The sequence below is a fragment of the Cryptomeria japonica genome, chromosome 2, assembly GCF_030272615.1.
Source record: "Cryptomeria japonica chromosome 2, Sugi_1.0, whole genome shotgun sequence".
Taxonomy (NCBI): Eukaryota; Viridiplantae; Streptophyta; class Pinopsida; order Cupressales; family Cupressaceae; genus Cryptomeria; species Cryptomeria japonica.
The window spans coordinates 619668289-619685705 of record NC_081406.1 but is presented as its reverse complement, the minus strand read 5'-3'; the positions used below and the strand labels follow the sequence as shown (position 1 = coordinate 619685705).

The 17417-nt window shown below is 34.3% G+C and overlaps 1 protein-coding gene across 1 annotated transcript in view; it reads left to right on the top strand.

Moving 5' to 3' along the window:
* The window catches only part of LOC131078689 (clustered mitochondria protein), a 116480-nt gene extending 105379 nt beyond the window's left edge, over positions 1-11101 (top strand). Inside the window, exons 19-28 of the mRNA XM_058016449.2 lie at positions 699-854; positions 956-1024; positions 6797-6955; positions 7191-7247; positions 7382-7422; positions 8500-8619; positions 8744-9053; positions 9155-9262; positions 9344-9415; positions 9794-11101. Coding sequence (XP_057872432.2) covers positions 699-854; positions 956-1024; positions 6797-6955; positions 7191-7247; positions 7382-7422; positions 8500-8619; positions 8744-9053; positions 9155-9262; positions 9344-9415; positions 9794-10297 — 1596 coding nt within the window. The 3' untranslated portion in view covers positions 10298-11101. The remainder of the gene's footprint in view (positions 1-698; positions 855-955; positions 1025-6796; positions 6956-7190; positions 7248-7381; positions 7423-8499; positions 8620-8743; positions 9054-9154; positions 9263-9343; positions 9416-9793) is intronic.
* The last annotated feature ends 6316 nt before the right edge of the window (positions 11102-17417 follow it).

Here is a 17417-nt window from a genome sequence, read left to right as displayed (position 1 = left end):
TACTGCCAAGTTCCAATTCTATCCTTTCCTGGTTACTTTTAACTATTTCTTTCCGCAAAGGTAACATAGTAATGGATACCAAGATTGTATGACCACTAGATATATTAAAATAATGAAGCATGCGGTCTGCATCTTATTAACTTCTTTAATATTTCAAATTTTTATGTGTGGGTGGATGGCCTGATAAGTTCATTGACTTGAAGACCTGGCTCTTAGTTGTCACAGGTTCTTATTTGTTTGGCAAAGTTTTTTGAGTGAAGATGTTCTCGTTTCCTGTTTACATACCTATTTGCTCTTTCTGACTATTGATTTACACGGCTATCGAATATTCGAGGAAAAGATAGTTTGGAAGTAATTTTAATCCCTTAAACTTTGTTGCATATTGCCAATTCTTTGGTCCTTGCCAGAAGACCACAATGGTAGTCCTGTTTGTTTGATTCAGCCACTGAACAAGGCCATTAGTGTAAACCAGAATGGGAATTTTGATCTTGTTGCCATTTTTAAATTTTTTTTTTTTCAGTTATGTAACATAAGATCGCAAGCACAACAATGCTATCAGGTTTTGATTGTCAAATTGTATTTTTAAATTTTTTTCTTAAAATTTTCAAAACTGTTTCTGATGGTAATACTAATATTTTATCAGAATTTATATGGTTATTTATAAAATTATTATCTGATAGATACATGTATTTGAACAGGATAATACATCTAAATCAATTGTAGAGGCTTGCAAAAAGCACAGTAAGATTCTTTTGCAAAGTAAAAATGCTGGGCAGATTCAGTCATCGTATCTGTGTATAACTTCTGAGTTAGTCTGGATTGATATTAAGGAGTGTGTGAAGTTCAAGTATCAGGCAAGTTTTGCATTGCTTGAGAAATCCTAGTTTAATGTTTAGTTGTGGTCTTATGGGCTTTAGCTTTTTCAATTTCTAAGTTTATGCTATGATACATGCAGTTTGAATTACCTGAGGACGTGAAAATAAGAGTGAAGAAGATGTCAACATTTCGTAATCTTTGTCAAAAGGTATTTTACATATGTCCTTTTGTCAATATTGGGTTACATAATTTAATAACATAATGAAGTTAACTAATTTTTGTCACTTTTTCCTGTGTTGTCAAATATAAATTTGCAAGGATGAAGTACTGAATTTAGACTATAGCAAGTGATGTCTTTGTACATGAGAGGTAAAGGGGTTGGGGGCTTGAGATATAATATAACAATTAAATGGTGGTCAGAGTTACCTTTGGGACGTGTTGCATTCACAACTGTAGGAAAAGCACATTGATGAGCTGAGATGTACAGCTATGGTGATGGTTTGGGTACAGATATAGGTGCGACATCTGATGCTACTGCAACAAAAAAATGGGAAAACCTTGGATGCAATGACATTGGTAAGGCACACACATACAGGTATTCTGTTCAGTCCATTCAATTCATTCCTACACATGCAGAGCATGGTTGTCTGCTTTGACAAAAGAAACGTTGGTTTCTTATGTCCAGGCGACATGGGCTTATTAACACCCTCTACAATTACCCAATGAACTTTTGGCATATCTACTTTTGGTGGAATTAAGTCCTAAATCCAGATCTAACAAACCTTTTGTCTATAGGAAATTCTTTATCAGTCCCCTGTTTGTGTTCCTGCTCTTCCTGCTATTTGTGTACTTTTAACTCTCAACAACATATGGAGGGCTATTTGAATGTTGTACTCTCACAAAGCAACAAATTTTGAAGGGATCTAGGGTGACTATATCAAATTTTCCATGGACATGTGTTTTCTTCTGATTACAGACTAATTAGTGAGGTAGGTTGCTTGGGCTTACCGTCCTTGGGCTGTAGCACATTATTCACTTATTATGAGGGCTTGAGCTTGAATGACTACATGACCATACTGTCTGGGAATATGTTTGCCAAACTTTATGTCACAATCACGGACTTTACTTTTTAAGTAACTGAAGTGTGGTAAGTTTAGAATCATGGAGAGGCAGAATCTGGGAGATAATTCCATTCATTTGGTTGCATTTTAACATTTATGCTTATTATGAGGGCTCTTCAGCATTCTCATGGAGTCATTTTGCTGGTTCATTGGATTCAAAAGTCTTTTTACTTTGTTTCCAAGCATATGTTGTTCCACAAGCTAGGAGCTTTAGGAGTCTCAAAGCTCATTATTGCTTTCATAGTTAGGTGATATGGGATAAATTTGGGCCTGTGTTGGATTGCCTATAAACATTACTTTCTTAGAAGTACAGTTGCATTCAATGGGGTGAGGGCAGGCACACACTCTTTCTCTCCATTTCTATTTTGGGTCTTCGTTAATGAGAGCAATGAGAGAAATGAGAATACTCTTGTTGAGGATGTTTGTATCTCTCATTTTCTCCCTATGGTGGGGGAAATCAGTGGAGATTTCAAGAGAATATATCTGGATGATATATTTTGTCACTTGGGAACTCGCTTATATCTTCTTAGCATTATTGGTCACATGACTTTAGGAGGTGGAGACAAATCAGAGACAAATCTATTATTCCCAAAAATGGGAATGATCGTTGTAGGTGTGGCCACAAGCACAGCAAATGTGTTAGGATTGCAACAGCAGTCCTCAAATCTTAGACATTTTGGTCATTTGAGTTATCGATCCCAAGTCCCTAAGGTTGGATAATCTCCCAAGTGCCAGTGTGTCAAACCTTGGAAGAGTATCAACTATCAAGAAACCTATGTTCAGGCTGGGCAACTGAGAACCAATCATCGAGGTGGTTAAGACCTCCTTCACTTCCATCTTTGCAAGACGGGTTTCCTCAAGGTGCTGTAATAGATATCAACACAGAAACACAACACTCACCCCGACACAAAACATGCCCTTTGCATGTTGCACCCCTATTTCAGTTCACTTTGTGGGGTTTGGGGGATTCAAGGTTAAGCACTAATAAAATAGATGATTTGCCATGTAAATGTCAATGAATGTGTTTTATAAGAACCCCTTATAATGTTACATACATTTAGACATGGCAGTTTGGAACACAGTAGAAAAGATAAAATTAAAAATGATGTTTATATTGATTTGTTTCGAGTGTGTGGAGGATGATGGGGAGAAGGAGCCAGTAAAAATCCGGTGCTTTTATCTAGTTGAGCAACAAAGTCTTTGAATTCATACAAAAGATGCATTAATTGAAACCAAGGTGATACCTTAATCAAGACACCACAAAAGACTATGCCTTTCAAAATGCACAAGGAAGCTGGACTCTATGCATACATTCAGAAAAGCAATTGATAGTTGTATTATTAAGTGAGTCTACTCAGCAATCCACGAGCATGCCCATACATTTTCTTTATTGTTATGAAAAAATACCTTGGAAAACTTTTGCAAGGATTTTACAGTTTGGTCAACTAAATAGCACATATATTCAGAAATGCACACCATACACATGGAGACATTCATTGGGCAATCTCCATGTCATTTCCAAGTTTCTTACATAATTTATATAACATTAAGGGGTGTTTCCAAACCATCATACCCTTTCATAAATTTTGCCTTGTTTTTATCTCTCAAGATTCGTATATCATTTGATAATCAATAATTTCACACTTTTTCCAAATGTAATCACATAGGAATTTCTTTTACCCTCTTATAACTTTTGGGTCATTACATATAATTTTTGTGTTTATCTACCATTTTACTAAAGGGTCAAACAAAATTAACATTTATTGTCTGTTTATATGGAAAAGTAATATTTTATTTTCACTTTGGACAAATATTACCAAATAGCAGGTGTCAGTTTAGATTGGGTGTAGCTGAAAAAATCTCACAACAACAATGTTGCATTGGCTGATTGGTTGAGAGAGATATTGTTAGGTGCTAGAGGATAGTGTAGTGAGTATGACACTTGACGGTTGGCGTTGTGGGGATTGTCTGAAAGCCAACATTGAATTGCTGTTGCATCATTGGCAGACAACATGGAAAGGAAATCACAAGTAGAAGTTGGAGTACAGAAGAGAAGTTGAAAAGGGTAGTAAAGGCATTTAGGGGAGTAGTTGCCTTTCATTTCTCAACTGGTGATTGGTCTCTTTCTTGTAGCATGACTGTTTCCTTCTTTCCAGGTGGTTGTATTGTCACTTGGGTGCAACTTTCACAGTTTATTGTAGCTTTTGGGCAATGGATCCCATTTCCTTGGTCATGGTTAGCATCCTTGGTGGTATGGGTAGTTATTTTTGCCATCTTTGTTTTGGTTTTTATTTGTTGGTGTTGCACTAATGTTCCTCATTGGCAGCCAACATTTCTCAACTGGTGATTGGTCTCTTTCCTTTTGCATGACTGTTTCCTTCTTTCCAGGTCGTTGTATTGTCACTTGGGTGCAACTTTCACAGTTTATTGTAGCTTTTGGGCAATGGATCCCATTTCCTTGGTCATGGTTAGCATCCTTGGTGGTATGTGTAGTTATTTTTGCCATCTTTGTTTTGGTTTTTATTTGTTGGTGTTGCACTAATGTTCCTCATTGGCAGCCAACATTTGTTTCCATTGGCTAGTTAGTGATTTATTTGCTCTAGTTTATTACTATTCCTCTTCTTATAGGGTGGTGATAGTTATGCATGACTTTGGTTGCCTGTGATTGAATTGATGCTGAACATGCTATTTTCTGGTGATCATGCGACATCGTAGCTGTCATTGCAAAGGGCAAATGAGTCATGATCCTTCACCTTTGAGCAATGTGAGCTTCCTTGAAGTGACGAGCAATATAAGGAGGGTATTCATAGAATACGATTTTGATGATCAAAGATGGAGTGTTCTGCTGATCAGGGCTGGAAGTGGCATTTAAGATTAGGGTAAGCAGAGCAGTGAGAAGAATTTGCCAATAGTATGTGTTTTAACGACTGTTTGGGACACAATTGACCTTGACAATTGCACAACAACTGTGGGTACAATAGTCATGAATTCTATTTGCATAAATGGTCAGTCTCCATGGTGATTGTAATAAAACCAAACACCCATGGTTGAATTATTGAAATAACATAGGTAAGGAACTTCCATGGACTCTAAAAATACCTCCCAGGATGGTCTTTACAGTGTTGTATAAAAGTCATTATCTTCAGAAATAAAGTCAAGCACTGTTGGTTGTGGTATTTAAAGAATACAGATAAGGAACTACTAGGTAATACAATAATACCTCCCTCAGCTCTTATAGTAGATGGAATTCCTAAAATGGAAATCACTTCTTGATGTAAACACAATGAACTTTTAGGTGATTGAGTAAGAAATGCACAATAGTCCGACTGGTGCTGTTCTAGGTAATTACGATGAATTGTTAAAGCCATCTAATTTTTTAATAAAGTGTTGCAGCTAAAATGCCAAGTTGGGGCCAAGAGTGTGAGGATACAGCCAAGTTTCCTGAACTAGTGGACCTAAATATTCTCCTAATCATCTATAACTAATTTCTTCATTGAAAAGGAAGTGGAAAGGAGCAACCATATGGGTAATTGTAGGATGGAGGAAATCAATCCATATAAATCTTTTTTGGAATCAGCTCCATGTTTGGAGCATTTAGTTCATGAACATGAATTGCACAGTTCCTTGGTTTCTCTCTAACTCTTATTTTTGTGTTTTTTTTTTTTTGAATTTTTTATTTTCTCACATTCTTTTAGTTTTGTCAACAACAATGTGATATGATAGTGTTCTGCTATTTCACAATCTCTTACTTCTGTTCTTTTTGTGTAGACAAGGGTTTTTATTTCTCATAATGTGTGGATTGTCGGAGACAGAAAACAGCAAAATGCTCGAATGGAGTTTTTAGAAGTCACTCATACAAATGAATTTGTTTGTTGTTTTAAGTTAATAAAATTCAATGTTCACTGCTCATTGGACCAATATTATTGATGGCATATCTAGGTTCAAACTGTATAAAAAGTGTACCCATGATATTATAATTGTATATCTCATATGTATGGTTGCCATATCCCCTGTTTTGTCGTTATTTTAAACATTCTTTGTGTTTGCCCTTTGTGTTTGCCCTTTTTGTGTTTGCCATATCCCCTGTTTTGATATTATTGATGGCATATCTAGGTTCAAACTGTATAAAAAGTGTACCCATGATATTATAATTGTATATCTCATATGTATGGTTGCCATATCCCCTGTTTTGTCGTTATTTTAAACATTCTTTTTGTGTTTGCCCTTTGATTCTCAATTCCATGATCTTAGCACTTAACTATGTTGTTTCAATTGCTTTATGGACTCTTTTTAACCATTCATATTGGGTACTCTTGTATAATTATAACAGTGTACAATTTCCTCTGGATTGATGTTTCTTGAGGCAGCATCTATCTTGACGTGTGACTGCTGCAGTAACCATATGGGATTTGCTCAATTAAGCCTTTTCCCTGTAATTTTATGTGAAAAGCAAATTGTCAAAATAGAATTATTGAAGGGTGTGGGTTTCTGTATGTAATATATGTAGAGCATATTCTGAAGAATTTGGGTTTCATTTTTGACTTGTTTATATTTATTTAATCTGATTTATTTTACTTTTGTTTTTGATGTCTGTTGCTAGTTTTTCCCATATTATATATTTTTGGAGTTGCTCTAATAAGTTGTAATGCATAGCTTTTTATGGGTGATGTTCATAAATGAGCTGATTAATTTGTACGACATTTATAATGGGCAACCAGACAATTTGTTATTGATTTGTTGTAGTGATCTCTTTGTATGGATCGATATGTTAAAAGGTTTTAATTTATGGTCATTTGGTAATACTGTACTGATCAGTGTATTGTACTTCAATACAATTATATACACCTTGTTTATGTCAGGTTGGTATAACTATTGGTGCCCGCAAACATGATCTTGATTCGGAAACTCCTTTCAAAATATCAGACATATTGGACATGCATACAGTAGTGAAGCACTCTGCCACAGTTTGTTCTGATGCCCGAGATCTGATAGAGACCGGCAAACTTCAGCTTGCCGAGGTACACAACCTTTTTGAAGCTAATGAAAACTGATTCTATGTTATAAGAAATATGTCCATATTGTCATCAGTGAAATTCAGCTGAAATTCCTCCTTGGGCAATGACTTAACACTACAGCAGTCAATTGCTCCTTTATAAAAGCATATAATGAACCCTGTCTGCATTTCTTTATGATTACAAATTATAATTCTACATTCTTTCAATTAAATGTTTGGAAATTGTTTTCTTGTTGCAGGGAAAGCTTAATGAGGCATATGAACTTTTCTCTGAGGCTTTTGCAATTCTTCAACAGGTTTGTAATATTCTGCAACCTCTAGTAGAATTTAACTGGCAGGCATTGGATGTTCGATTTGATTGGTAACTAGGATATATTCTATGCCCTAGATACCTAAATTTCTGTACTTAACATACCTTGATGAAAACCAGGTGTCTGGTCCGATGCATCGAGAGGTGGCCAACTGTTGCCGGTACATTCCTCTCCTTCTGTTTTTACTGGGATGTGGAAATCTAGTTTCTAGCACTAGGTATTGTATAGGTGTTTGAAATCAGGTAGTGATGGGTATCGATGAAACAGTTTCGTTCAATTTATGCACGGTATAATTCATAGATTACAATTAAGACTATTTTCTTTTGAGTTTCCAAAAAAATAATTTGTGGGCTTATGCATTCACCATCTAAAACTTTTGTGAATATAACTTGTCAATTTGTAAGTGTACATAAAAGTGAATCAATAATCCATAATATTCATTGCTATTGTTTCTGGATTAGATTGTGTAGAAGTTTTTACTATCAATGTTTAGGATCACACTCCATGATCCATTATCAGGATGATAGTGTTACAGGAGATGAAAATAGATTAGTAGAGGTGGCACATAGAATGAGGTAAGAAGGATGATAAAAGCAAGCCCCAGAAATAAAAGATTAATAAACAGAACTAAGAACTCTAAGCGGACCATTTACACAAAAGAAGGATAACCTATATAAACCAAAAATTATAATGATAAATAAACAAAACAAAAAAAGGAGAAAAATCACATGATAAGAAGCTAAAAAATAACTGAATAGGCAGCCTTGCAAGAAAAAATTCTGCGAATAAACTTGCAAAGTTTTTTATGAATATGTGTGTATATATACAGATGTGTGTGTGTGTGTGTGTGTGTGTGTGTGCATGCGTGCACATGCATGTATATATGCATGCATGCTATGTATGTACATGTATGTTTGCATTTATCATGTACACACACGCATCTGTGTTTGTATGCATTTATCATTTAGGTTGAATTGCAAACAAGTGGACTTATAGTTTGATATATACATGTCATGTAGAACAATGCAGGAACCGGCTGGAGAATCAAACAACACTGTGAGAACAGGACATTATATTTCATGTATCTAGATCAAATTTAATTTTGATGTAATGTTCTGTTTGAATTCTGTCCTTGGGGGAATCTTACATGTTTTCACTTTTCCTGTTGCATGCTGTGTATTGTTGTTTTCTAGTAGCATTGTTTTGTTATCTGCCGGTTTTAAACTTAACCTTGTAGGTATCTTGCAATGGTTCTATATCACGCTGGAGACATGGCTGGAGCTATAATGCAGCAGCATAAAGAGCTTATCATAAATGAGCGATGCCTTGGTTTGGATCATCCTGACACAGCACACAGGTAATCTCATGTTAATGAAATCACATATCACATTTGTAGTATTTCAATTTTCTGCATTTGAAAAGAAATTCTGGATGAGGTGCAAAATGGAAATTGATTGGCTCCATAATTTTGTGTTTCACAGCTATGGTAACATGGCTCTTTTCTATCATGGGTTGAACCAAACTGAATTAGCATTGAGGCATATGGCTCGGACGTTGCTCTTGCTCAATGTTTCATGTGGTCCGGACCATCCAGATGTTGCTGCAACATTCATAAATATTGCTATGATGTATCAGGACATAGGAAGGATGAATATAGCACTCCGTTATCTCCAAGAAGCCTTGAAAAAGAATGAGCGTCTTCTGGGACATGATCACATTCAAACAGCTGTTTGTTATCATGCTCTTGCAATTGCCTTCAATTGCATGGGTGCATATAAGCTTTCCCTTCAGGTAAGTAATCACTATGTTGTCTGCTTTGTAATCCAATTATTACAAAGGAAGCTGGAAGACATTGAAATATTGCAGAATACTGAAATATTCTGAATGACCAGCATGAGCGGAGCACTTATAACATATTGGCAAAGCAACTTGGTGAAGATGATTCTAGGACCCGGGACTCAGCAAATTGGATCAAGACTTTTCAGATCCGAGATCTTCAGGCACGTGTGTAGATATTTTATATCTGGTGTATGTTTGTAACTGTCAGATGCTAAAACAGTTCAATTTCTATTTATGTGTAGATCAATGCACAGAAGCAGAAAGGACAGGCCGTTGACTTAGATGCTACTCAAAAAGCTGTGGATGCTCTAAAGGTGAAATACTTACCTTGGCCATCCCGTTAATCTTTGGTGGAATCTTTTACATCTCCCCAAAAATTGTTGTCTCTTCATAAACATTTAATATAAGTTATTATGAAGAAAACACTTGATATTTATCTTACTGTCCAGAAAATTTTCTTCCAGTAATTTAAAAGTAAATGTTTACTCCATTAATTTTTGTGCTGTATATAGATTGCTAGTTTCTTTTATTATTTGGCACTTAAGTTGTTTCTATTTTTGGAATTTTTGTTAATCTTTGAAGAAGATATCTGGTTTGCGAATGAAAATTGGAAATCAATGTTAAACCTAATTGGATGTGTTTACCACTTTAATGTCTTGATAGGACCTGACTTTGTCTGTTGGACTGGGCAGGCTCGTCCTGAATTACTTCAGGCTTTTCAGGCAGCAACTGGCGGACCCACTGCGGCTCGCTCGCGTACATCCTTGAACAAAGCTGCAACTGCTGTGCTAATGTCTGACACTCTTCCTAGAGGTAGGGGTATGGATGAACGTGGAGCACGAGCAGCAGCTGAGGTCCGTAAGAAAGCTGTTGCAAGGGGTCTTAATGTCCGGTCACAAGGTGTAACTACACAGTCTTTGCCTCAGTTGACAGACCTGTTGAATATAATCAACTCCAGTGTTGCGAGCAAATCTCCACCAAGTGATTCTCCATCAACATCCACTCAAGAAGTAGGCAATGAGAGCACCACCAACTCTGAGAATGGAATTAAGACTGCAGAAGTTTGTGTAGAAGAAACCAGGGAAAATGTATCAGAGGAGAATTTAGAAGACAAAACTCCACTAGGGTTGGGTACTGGTTTAACTTCCTTAGATAACAAGAAGCAAAAATCAAAACCAAAAACTTCATCTGACTGATAATTTTGTTGGTGAATTGGAAGGCAAATGCTGTCGGCGTTTATTTCAGATAGAAGAAGAATTGTCAGTTGTTACCATTTTGGAATCACAACTATTAAGAAGCAAAATTTGTTGTTTCTGGTAACTTTCGAAGGTCCACAATTTTGTAATGCAAGGTTATGGACCCAAAAACCTAATGGTGGTAAGGTCTTAAATCTCCTGAAAGGAGCTGTGAACTGTTAAAATATGTCTGCTTTGTTTGCTCCATTTTGCTGCAGAACAGGCTTAACATGAATGTATCTTGTTGATGTGGCTGGCAGGCTATCTGTCAGTTTGTAATGCAGAAGTTGGGGGAAAGACATTACATGAAGGATGTTTGAAGATAGGTAGAATCTAGTAGTTGTGTAAGCCTGAGAACTTCTCTGTTCGACGGGAGGCTTATTTTTGTAGTATTTCCCCAGTTCAGTCCAAGTGTTCAAGTATATGTTGGATCAAGGTTTCAATCAATAAATCCAATGTATCTTATTTTTACCAGTCTCATCCTGATTTTTTGCTGACGATTCATCTTTTTTAAAGCAAATTTCTGAGATGAGCCATCATTCTTGGCAATTTCATCTCATGTTGGTCACAATTTGTACCATGTAAAGAATAACTGACATTTAGGGCTAGGCAGTATGAGCGACTTGTAATGTCTCTGGAGGCATTCTTTATAATGAGAGGGAAGACCATGCATAATGGCATTCTGAGGCATTATTATTTGTTGAGCATTTTCAGCATGAGAAAATTTAGTCCATTATTTGAAAGCTATTTGTTGAGCCTCTAGAAGAGCTGATTGAATGCATACCATCTATTCTCAATATAGTGTGAGATAAAAGAATACAGGAATAAACTGTAAATGGATGTACAAAACTTTTCTTGATTTGGCTAATTGTCTTCCAAAGTACAATGAATTAAATGCTTAAATTTTTCCTGCATTGCTTGATTTATTTTGAATGATTGGGGATTGTTATTATAGAAGTTAATGAAGTTCTAGAACTTGGCTTGTCAAAAGAATGTCTTGCAAAGTCAACAATTGGTGGCTGGCAACATTTGAAGAAGAGAGATCGGTCACAAAAGATAACTTACCAGAAATTTGAAATTCTTGAGGATGGCTAGCTGATTATAAAGTTTTAAGGAATTTGGTAACAAGTTTCAATGCCAAAATTTAAAAGCTAAAGGTTTGAAAAATGAAGAGAGTCTGAAGTCCAGAGTTTCTCCACCGGTCTTAGGAATCTCTCAAATAAGAAAAGATTCCACAGCTTTAGAGCTTGCTTCCATTATTTTAGGGCCTTAAAATTCCCAAAGATTCAAAAATATCTTCATGCCCCCTTTTGAGACGCCCATGAGATTAGAGCCCACTGCCCGAAGGTCATTTAAGTGTCAATTACTTAGGCTTTGGCAATTACTTTGAGTAGAGTAGTATCCGTCAGATTGATGTGGGGCGTCAAAAGTCTAAATGGGATTTCTGGGATATTGGGTATGGTCAAATTCTTTTAATTTTGTAGGTTTAAGTTGATTTCGGAAGGTCCTGTCTTTAAAGCTTATGATATTAATTTTTTTCTTTTTCTTTTTCAAAGCATGTTGAATGAATGAATGAAGGGGTTTTAATGATGTCCACGAGACCAAGTGGTCTAAGGAAACAAGAGGTCCAAAAACAAATGCTAATTTAGATCTCCATGTCAGCTCTTTTTTTATGAATCTTGATTTAAGAAAGTCGCAGTTTTGTGAAGCCTTGCTTCCTCGAACTGCTTGATCAGATTGTCCACTTTCAGATTGTTTCAAACTATTTATGGATATCTTCATAGGCCGTGCACTCCATGATTTAGTGTCATTCGGTTTCAATCGCTCATTTAGCACAAAAGATACAAGTCCTTTCTTCCCACTCTTCTTTGGAAGTTATCCATCTACCCGTTTCATATCGAAGATGATGAAACCCAGTCCACAACTGACCAATTAAGATTCTAGCCTTTTCCTTGATTTCAGCCCTTAAATAAGCCTTTGTCATGTGTGCACATGGGATCGAATTTTTTAATATAATGTGTCTTCTTTCAGCCATTTTGTTTTGTCCAAATGACAGTTCTAAATCTTTCCAATACCCAAATTTTTATCTTATTAGAATTAGGGCAATCATGCCTATGAATGTATCATTTGTTCATCCACTTGTCATTTTGCTTTCTCCATGTTTTCTTCCTGTGTTTTAACTCTGCCATGGTAACCATTTTGGGCCATCGATGTTCATCCATGTTTTCCACTTTTTTTTAAGTAATTTAACAAATGGATTATTGCTGAAGTCTTCATTACGAACATAATAGCCTCAGATAAAGGTATCTCACAGGGAGTTGTTGATTTGATTTTGAGGCTACTAGTGATTAAGTGTTTTTGAATTCTTTCTAATTATCTCTACTTGTGGTTTGACATGCTACCCCCTAAACTTTACAACTATAAAGGACAATCGAGATGACCAATAAATGCAAAAGTGTTTTCTTGGTCTTTCAATCCATAATTCCACCTTCTGCACTTGTTCTGAAGAAGGTAAGAAGCTCTCCATCCCCCATGGATGCTTGTTGTCCTACGTCTCCTAATTGAACTTGTTGTGAAAAGTAATTCCTAGGTACTTCTACTCTTCCACTATCTTTAGGGAGTTTCCTTCAAAGATAAAGTTAACCTGCTACTTTTTCCACTTAAAAGAAAAAATCACGATTTTGGTTTTGCTGATGTTTACTTGCATCCCAACCTCCTGGTAAAAGAGGTATAAAGCTTTAAGTGTTCTCTCAAACCATGAGCAGATTTTGCAATCAATATAAGATCATCCACATACAAAAGAAGCTTCATCAAATATCTTGCTAACTGAATACCCTCTCCATGGTGTTGCTTAGCCATTTTTCCAGCTTATCAATATATAGACCAAACATGATGGGAAAGAGGACACCCCTATTGGATTGCTTAGTTGACGATTGGATGTTTTAAATTTTGAAATTCCATTTTTTTGTGCCCTGCCATTTCGGGTCTAGGAATCCGTTTTCTATCTCGCGTTCTCTTTTTGATCTTCGGTTCCTTTTTGGGTTCTGTAATTGGGTGCAAAGGTTTTTTTTCTTTTGTATTATAGTTTTTATTCCACTTGTCTACAACACTCGACTTGCTATTTTATTTTTGGAATAGTTTTGACTTACTAGTGGTTGTCTTTTTTTTTTTTTTTATGTATACTATTCATTTGCTTGACTTAATATACATAAAAAATAAAATAAAAATACTAGACTTTAAAAATCTTTAATCTTGAAGTGATAGCGCAAAATATCTATAATTTAAATAATGTTGAAATTATTAAATAAAACATCTAATTTCTCAAGTGGAGTACGTATCAGATTAACACGATATTTAATATTTCAAGAAACTTGTCAAAGGTTAGGTCATATTGAGTGACTCATTAATCATGGACAGTTTTAAAAATGAAAACAAATGTGTTGAAAATTTTATGATAAAGCAATGAACAATGACGCCTATTTATTAAAAAATGTGTCATTGTGACCATAAATAAATGCTTTTTTATATATAGGTTTTGAAAGTATTTATTATATGTTTTAAAAAAATAATAATATTTTTTTTAATAGCCTTTTAAAAAAAAAAATGAATGCCCTGTAAAGACTAGTGTAAAAAAATAATTTTTATAAATTGAAAAAAAAGCTATCATTATGGCAATTGTTAATGTTTGTTTATTTGAATAATGAAAAAAAATGGTAAATATGAGAAAATGAAATTAATAATTAAATAAGTATAATCAATAGATAGCGTGTATAAATTAACAAATGTAGAGGACAAATATATGAATTTACAGAATGATTTCAATATAAAATTTACATAATGTAATTTATGTAAGCGGCAAAATAATTTAAATGAGATTTTAAACATTGAATTACAAACAAACAATTCACCACTCATACCCTTTACCTTAACTTGGTATTGAAAGAATTATAGGAAATTATAACATTTTTGGGCATTGGCAAAATTGAATATTCCTAATCATAACTCTTAAGTACAAGACCGGATCAATCATGGATGGTGTGAATAGGTTGCATGGTTCACAAGTGGTGCTAATGGAGAAGATCAAAACAAATATGAAATGTAGACTTTGATTTGATGTAAATGAGATTTTTTTTTTTCCTTATGAGAGCACCATTTAGACAACACAATAGAGTTATGAATCCTCTTCTAAATTATTATCCTTGGGCTCCCTTTACCTAGTTAGAATGACCTACTATATTGTTTTGATGAATAGTATTTAGGAGCTTTCCCTTCAAATTGATATATCATGTTGAGATAATTTTGAATTGATTATATAATAATTTTGATTCACATAAGTATTATTCAAATCAAGTTAGCCTTAGTTGATGAAGGCTTTGACATTGTTGTGGCCTCTATTGATTTCACTAGGACATTGGGATTTCCATTGACAATCTTTAAACTATCCATAAATGTTATGAAGGATATGAATTATTGGAATGCATTTTACTCACCATGTCTCTACCATCTAAACAATGAGGGTGGAAGTCACAAGTTTTGAATTTATCCTCAACTCTAACATCTTACTTGGACATTGTTGGGCAAAATACCTACTGGTTATAATATCTTCCATTTGTTATTATGTGAGTTTCCACACTTTTAATGCTTTTAATAAAATACAAGGCAAATCTAATCCTTAGAACATGAATCAATTCAACATCATAGTGTTTGAAAAATACCGACCTTAAAACCATTATCTTACATTGCTTTATGAGTTTATTAAATAAAAAAACTACCTTGTGGAAATATATTGAGGTCATGGTCATAATGTTTGTAGGCCAAAAGCCTAAAGATATTGTCAATTCTAAGCATGATAATATTGATGAACATATCTAAGATCAAAACTACTAACTTATACATTTATGTAACAAATCAATCACCACTTGGTCTCAAACATAGATCTTGCAAGAAGACTACTATTAAGAAGGTAACTACACAAAGCTAGACTTGAAATGCAATCATCTACAATAATTGTGTGTCACAACCCTCCTTTATCACTTTTGATTTGATGCAATTCTAATTATGTTTTTGGTTAAGCTATTTAAAATGATTGAATAAATGTTATAAAAGAATAATAATAAACACACACACATACACTTGGAGAATTTAATTCAAAAGTATTATTTTATTTTATTTATTTCCACTCCCAAATTATGGCACATGTTGTAGGAGGAAATAGAAGCTTCTAGAGGAATCTCCACCACCTTGCATGTAACTCCCCCACTAAGTTTTTAATCAATTTGCATGAGTACAATATTGGAAAAGAATCCCACTCATAATTAATTTCTCTAGATAGTGGAATTAAGAGATTTTTCTTATAAAATTGTATGCAAGTTCAAAGAAGGGAGTTGATTATGTTTTGAAGAAAATTTCCCAAGTTTAGAAGTAGGATTCTCTTTGTAGTCTTATTTTCATTGCAGGAATTTTTAAGTTGTTGTTTGAAGGGTTTCTCTCAAAATTGCAAGGAAGGATCCAAGGATAACTAGAGGATTCAACTTCAAGCTTCAAAAAACCAGGTTCCCTCCTTTTATCATATGAGGAATTTGTATTATCAAAATATATAGTTTCTGGATTCTTTGGTTGAATATAGTATTATGAAGAAATCATTTCTCAATTGCTAGATAGGAAGAAAAAATCTATTTTTGTTGACTTTAAAGAAATATAGTGATATAATTCCTTCTCTTATTAAATACAAATGTAGATTTCTCTTGCATATCTTATTTAATCTATTTAAAAAGGTAGAAAAACAGATTTTTGCTTTTCTATTTTCTCTTAGATGATATTGAATATAAAAATAAATAAATCTCTCTGTGAATATTAGTTAAATAAAATCTCTCTGTGAAATGAGTTGAATAAAATCTCTCTATGAATATTAGTTAAATAAAATCTCTCTGTGAAATGAGTTGAATAAAATCTCTCTGTGAATATTAGTTAAATAAAATCTCTCTGTGAAATGAGTTGAATAAAATCTCTCTGTGAATGTTGGTTGAATCTCTGTGAATATTAGTTGAATAAACTCTCTCCCTGTGAAATCTGGAAATAAACTACCTCCCTGTGAATACTGGAAATAAACAATCTTCCTGTGAATACTGGAAATAAACTCTCTATTCCCCTCTCTGGATATTAGTTGAGAAATAGAATATAAATCCCTCTGTGTGAGCTTTGTATTTCTCAGTATAAACACCTACCTACTTCTTTGATAATTTGTGCATCGCTGGAGCAAATTACTTCTCTGGTTATTCTATTTCTCTGTTATATTTTCGTCCCTGGGATTAATTTGTTATTCTCTCTTAAAATAATACTCTTTTATACACATACCTGTTTATTTACTCCTCTTTTATGAAATTTAATAATCTGGGAATGTAACCATATATATATATATATATATATATATATATATCCCAATGAAAATAATTTTTAATGTTGCAAGTGATTTTAAATTTAATCACGTCTTTCAGAATTATGAATGTCGGGCGGGGTGCAGGCTAGTGGAGGCGGTTTAGTAACCACCGGGGAAGGGACCACGGGGTCCCCTCACCATTGCGGGCCTGCTTCCGCAGTACCTGCAGTGGTGATGGGACCCGCGGGGTCCCACTCCCACTCCTCCCTTTGTTAAATGCCATTTCAAATTTTAAAATTTATAGTAAATGTTAAATGTTAAATTCCTTTTTCTTTTTTTTATATAAATTTTAGTTTAATAAATTTTTTAAACTTAGATAATTTTTTTTTGATTTATAATTAGTTTTAGTAATTTATAAATTGTAAATTAAATTATACCAAATTTTATAATTAGATCTTTGTTGATCCACTTAGCAATTAATCCATATTGAATGATTTGAAGCTAAATTCTATTTTGGGATTAGTGGCTTTATAAGCGATATCCTCGCATGTAACTTACACCACCTTCGCCTCATGAAAATTGCTTTACATTGATTACATTTATTGGCATTTCCATCTCCATGCAAGCTTCACGTTTAATTATTAATATGCAAGTTCCTAATTGGCATTATTATGCAAAGTTATATTTCAAGTTTTGAATAATGAA